Consider the following 5,833-nt stretch of genomic DNA (forward strand, 5'->3'; position numbering starts at 1 on the left):
GTAGGAGGCGATTAGCAAAGGCAGGGTGTCCTATGATGCATTCACGTTCTGTTGGAGAAAATGCAACCGAGACGCAAGAACGCCATATCACATACAGTTGACCCAACCTGTTGTGGAAAGTGGAAAATTCATTGTTCTGTAACCACTGTGTACCCAATGACAACAACCTGCATTTACTGCGTGACTTCCTCTACATGCGTCTATTAATAATTGATTTAGTTTTGTTGCTTTAAGGTTACCAACAGGTAGTGCTGTAACTGTGCACATGCGGTTCTGACTTAAGTGGTACACAAAAACCACACAGTCTGCAACACACATGCTTAATTACCATATTAGTAAATGCAATGGTGCCAGGAGCTCAAAAACTATGAGGTAATCTGTTCAAAAACCTTAATGTATCATGTGGAATCATAGATACAGAAATGAAAATGTGCTACCTTACTTTTAGGGGCATAGACCTCATTCAATGCTTTCTACAAGTTACATATTTATGAAACAGGGTTAATATCACAGGAAATTATTCATAAAACTTGAGCACTAAAGATATCTTTCCCAGGGATTTATAGCATCACTTATTTAATTCTATGAGATACATATAGGTCCCTAAAATCTCTATCAACCTCAGTCAGCTGGTTAACTCTCAGCACAATAGTTTCTCTTGATTCTCTTGGGCGATCGGCCCAGCAATTCTCACTTCTTGTGTGACATTGTTTTGGTTTTCTTGCTCTACCTCTTCTTCCACTTCGATTTCTACTGCAGTCCAATAAAATCACCCTCAGTCTTATATTTATATCTCATTCAACCTCTGCTGCTGATTAATAAGCTCCACAATTTTATTCTCAACTGTCTTTTAACTAAATCACTATTGGGTTTATGAAGATTTAGCAGTGATGCTTTTGCTGATCTCTTGATTAATGTGCGCTGTCCCAATTCAATAAACTTGATAACAATAATAATAATAATAATTCTTCAAAGAACAAGTTGTTTCTGAACTAATTTTCTTTTAAAACAGTGACACATGATTTGTTGGTCCACTGTTGCCTGATTTGCTTAGTTTCTGAGCAATCAGAAACTAAGCAAGCTTTTGTTACAATCAATCTATATTTTGTTCTGTGAGCCTTTTCTTAAGTGGCTAAAATCCCTTTTTCATGACATATTTTACAGAGCATGTGCCGCATGGCTCTTGCAGACCCTAGGTGCAGGAGGTGATCACAGCACAGCCAGTTGTAAGTGACTCTTTCTTGACTTAAATCTTGCGGAAGTGTCGTATAAATGTCTGATGTGCAAAACCAATCCACCAACCAGGTGCAGGTTATACGCAAGACAGCCATGATACGGATCAACCTAAAATATCATGCGTAATGGAAGACTGATTGATTTATTGAACTTTATTGATCAGATTAGGGAAAAGTGGCAGATATGTAACTTCAGTTTAGCTCCTCTTATCTTGACTGCTGCAGCTGACACGGTTTACAAATGGGAACTGTTTCTGTTCCAGCTCAGTTTCCTTAATGTTACATGACATATATTTGCATTGGTGCAACTTGGACAATGAAATAAGGAAATATCCCCAATATACATGATAAAGAGATAATCATACATTATACTTAATAACACAAATAATAGCAGCCCATTTAGCCTCTGTAAAGTCAAAATAGTAATCATAAAAACTGCTCACGTACCTCACTGAGGGTTAATGTTCCAACACCATCTCAAAGATCAGCCCATGGATCCACCTGCAGTATTTGAACAGAAACGTAATCATGCAGAGTTGCTGGTGCTTGATATGAGTCTGTGCTTGTTGTTGTAAGTTAAATCAGTGATTAATCACAATCAGTGCATTGTAGTTCACTGCCCTTCTGTTTATTCTTAATACTCAGCACTGAGTGATTACTATTCAATCAATGGACTGGTTGTTATTATTTACGTTTATACATTGTTGTTCTCAGAAACATGATAAATGCTGCTAAGTGCACAAATGTTTTACATTTTCAAAGAAATCTTTGTTTGACAATGTTGACCTTTTTGATTTCCTGCTTAGTTTATGCATAATCTTATTTTAAAATCTAAATACAAATTGCACTGCAGTGCACAGAGAAAATTTGAGAGACAGACCATGAGTGTTTTCCAATTAATGTTTATCCCAGTTAAACTGTTATTGTCTTTGTACATTTGTCAGATGAAGTTAAGAATATTCAGCATCATATAATCATATGCCCTGAGGATCTGCTGACCAGTCTCTTTTGTGATCAAAGTACAATGAGTATGATGGTAATAAATGAACAATTAACAGGTAATCTTTGTCCCCATTTATTCTAACATGAGTGAATGGAATGAAGTTGTTGCCTTTCATCTAAATACTTCATCTGTTAATCATTTGCATCTTGGAAACTTGGATGTTTTTGAGTATAATGTTGACATCAGCCTGCTCATGTCTCCATTTGTCCACTGCTAAGTGGATATTTGTAGACTTTACTGAGTAGCAGTATCCACTGGTGTGGTCTTGGATGTCACATGGTCAGTGGGCTAGATTGTGCAATCGAGGAAAAGGAAAAGTGTGAAACACAAACCTGTTTTCCTTACATTGGACAACATGAAGCTGCCTGTGCTGCTGCGGTTTGTGCTGTTGCTCTCTGTGTTGGGTGAGTCTTTGAACATGTCACTGTAAAGACATTTCTCTCAAGAACGTTTTTGCATGTTGAAACCACTGAAAGTGGAAGAACTTTTCTTTTGTTTCTGAGGTTGGTTTCTTGTTGTATAGAGATAAAAAAAAAACTGGTCTTTATACATTAAAAAAGATATAGACATTTTATATCGCCGTACTTACTCTATGTATTGTTCACATAGATTAATTTGACAGATTGGTGCCAGTCTCTGATCACAGTATAAAACAACAAAAGACTAAAGCTGCTGAAATTCATTTTCATGTAGAAAATGATGTGACTGTGCACAACTATGCTCTAAACTCACCATCAATTCAGTCGATTTAATAGAAAAGAGTGAGGAATAGAAGTAAAACTGTGCATGTTTGGAATTGTTGCGTCACATTATTTTTCTCAGCTGTTATTTTCTCACGATAGATAAGGTCTGGTTCAGGCTGCCATGCCACACAGATACTGCGTATTGAGGACTAAAAGAGCTGAGATAAAGACATGGCAGTGATATAAATAAATCAATGAATAAATAAAAAAACAAATAATATGATAAATGATAAAAAGACTACTTCTGCATTTATTACACTCATCTATCAGCAAGCAGCATAACTCAAAAACTTTATACCCCCAAATCCACCAGTGTGTGCCAAGGCCTATACTTCAGAAATCGCTGTTGAGGAGAACATCCTCGTCTCTGGCAATGGACAACACTCGCGGGGACAGGTCACACTTTCTGTGTCCATGCGTGATTTTTCAACATAAAATGTTGGTTTGTGCGAAACCTGTACAGGTGAATTGTGAATGATCTAATTGCAAGTAGGCAAACATGACCCTGAACACGTCCAGTAACTTTAACCCCAACCACTAACACTTTAGACACTTTAGTTCTCTTCTGTGACTTCATCAGCATCGTTAATTAATAATATTAGTATCACTCCCATGTATCACCACCAAAGGAGTTAAGGTTGGAAAGATATTCCCAAATTCAAACGTCCGTGATCAATAACATTAAAACAAAACGTTGTTGAAACTTATGCGAGACATATTTTGAATCATGGTGATGTAGACAACAAGCTACAACCTCGTTTTCATCAGAAAGAGCCGTCTTCCAAGCTGGAGAAACTACATTTACGTGCAGTCGCCAGTGAGACCGGAGGGCAGGGTGTAGCACAACACTTTCCATTACAGTTGTTAACGCACGACAAAAACCACATAACTTTATGGGTTGAGACTGGAATTTGGTTTAGGTTTTTTTTTTTTTAATTCAGTGTATAAGGTCAGGTGAGAGTGTCCTTCCAAGCTGTAGTAAGACTATTGTGTGTATATATTTCTTCATAGGCCTGTTCCAAGAATATGAGACTGCAACTCAGGTTGCAGACGGCGATGCGACGATGATGTTTGAAGAAGAACAACAAAAAGCTCTGATTGAACCCAGAGAGGTGAGACTGTCAGATCTGATGCAAGTTTTATCTATTGCTTTACAAACTGCCACATAGACCTGTTACTGCAGCAGAGACATAGTTTCCCTCAGTTTCCTTCAGGGTTTTATCAAATTCATGCCAACCTTAACCAGGTTCATTTGTCTTAAAACAACGTTTGGCGTATGTGTAATCAACCCTGGTTAATCTGCACTGCAGGCCCAAATGATTTATGAGCAGCCCTGAATCCATTCATCCACAGCTGATAAACTCTTATAGGGCCCTGAGCAGGTTTGTCTGTGGTTTCTATGGCGGCTCCACCTGTGTTGACTAACTTCCAGACTAGCCTGGAAGAGGATTCTAAGTGGGCATGGGCTTGAAGTGGGCAAATTATGCAGATCCCATATGCTTTTTAGAAACATGGGCCCCACATGGCAAACATGGGTGTGGCCACCATGGAAACCACAGACAAACCCACTTGGGACCAATATTGTCAGCCTGAATATAACCCTTATAGGGCCACATGGACATGCTGGATACTTTCTTTTACTTGGTACATGCTCATGTTGAGTGAGACGCTCTGAGGGGCTTTAAGAAATGGAAAACTGGTGAAATAAGTGGAAGAAGTTACTGCATGTATCAGCTGAAAATGTAAGCTATTGTGTGTGATCGACCATTGAAAACGGATTCCTTGGTACACCATGTGATACAAAATAAAAGCGTGTCTTTACATGTCATTCACTCGTCTTTTTAGCAGTTTGCTGAATCTGGTGAAGAGCTGGGCAAGAATCCAATAACAATAGCTGTAATATCATTTAGCAACATAACGGAAATTTAATATACAATATATCAACATTATCATGCACTGTGCAATTTAAAGACATTAAAGAATAAAGAATTTGTCTTGAATAGATCCAACCCTTGGTCCCATCTGTTCCTGTTTCATGAATACATTTAGTATTCCAAACCATCATAAAACAAGTGTTTTTCACATTCATTGTTATAAATGCGGTGGACAGAATAATATACTGTCTGTCTGTCTAGTCAATAACCATGTGACTGCTTGTGTGTGTCCAGCCTGCCTGTGAGAAGTATGATGGCTCCTGCACCAAGGAGTTTGATCCAGTATGTGGCAATGATGGGGAGACCTACAGCACAGAGTGTGTTCTCTGCCAACAAAACAGGCATGTGACACACACACACACACACACGCACGCACACACACATGCACACACGCATGCACACACGAACACGCATGCACACGCAGACACGCACACACTCACACACACATATGTAAGTTGTTAATCACAATGGTCTGTTCTGTGTTTTTTTTACTACAGAAAAGAGAAGAAGAATGTGAAAATCGCCTCCAAAGGGCTGTGCCATTCTTAACTGACACAGAGATGCAAAGATAGAACTCTAGAGCTAGAGATCTCAACAGAGAGAGAGAGAGATAAATGTATGGCTGTGTAGGTGACAGGTTATGTTCATTCCCTGTATCTTTCCCTTTCAGTAAAGTCTCTAACTGCAACAGTGTCCTGTGTTATTACTGGTTTAGAACAGTGTGAGCGTCTGCCCACTGCAGGGCCACAAAGGTACTTTTGCAATTAAAGCTGCAGTGTGTAATGTTGGTGATAATATTTTAGATTCTGTCAAGTAAAACTATTTTAATTCCGGAAAATCATGACGTATGAGCAAGTACAGATTGACAAATAGTGTGACTTGCACAAAAAGGGGAGGGCATGTTATATACAAGTAAAT

General features: G+C 38.6%; 1 protein-coding gene across 1 annotated transcript; it reads left to right on the forward strand.

The window, feature by feature from the left end:
* The first annotated feature begins 2,410 nt into the window (after window positions 1–2,410).
* On the forward strand, window positions 2,411–5,603 carry LOC131472523 (pancreatic secretory trypsin inhibitor-like). Its single transcript, XM_058649806.1, has 4 exons — window positions 2,411–2,642; window positions 3,993–4,093; window positions 5,150–5,256; window positions 5,413–5,603. Exons 1-4 carry the CDS (start codon window positions 2,594–2,596, stop codon window positions 5,462–5,464), a joined length of 309 nt encoding a protein of 102 aa, XP_058505789.1. The 5' UTR covers window positions 2,411–2,593; the 3' UTR covers window positions 5,465–5,603.
* Window positions 5,604–5,833: the final 230 nt, after the last annotated feature.

This window comes from Solea solea, chromosome 14, assembly GCF_958295425.1.
Source record: "Solea solea chromosome 14, fSolSol10.1, whole genome shotgun sequence".
Taxonomy (NCBI): domain Eukaryota; kingdom Metazoa; phylum Chordata; class Actinopteri; order Pleuronectiformes; family Soleidae; genus Solea; species Solea solea.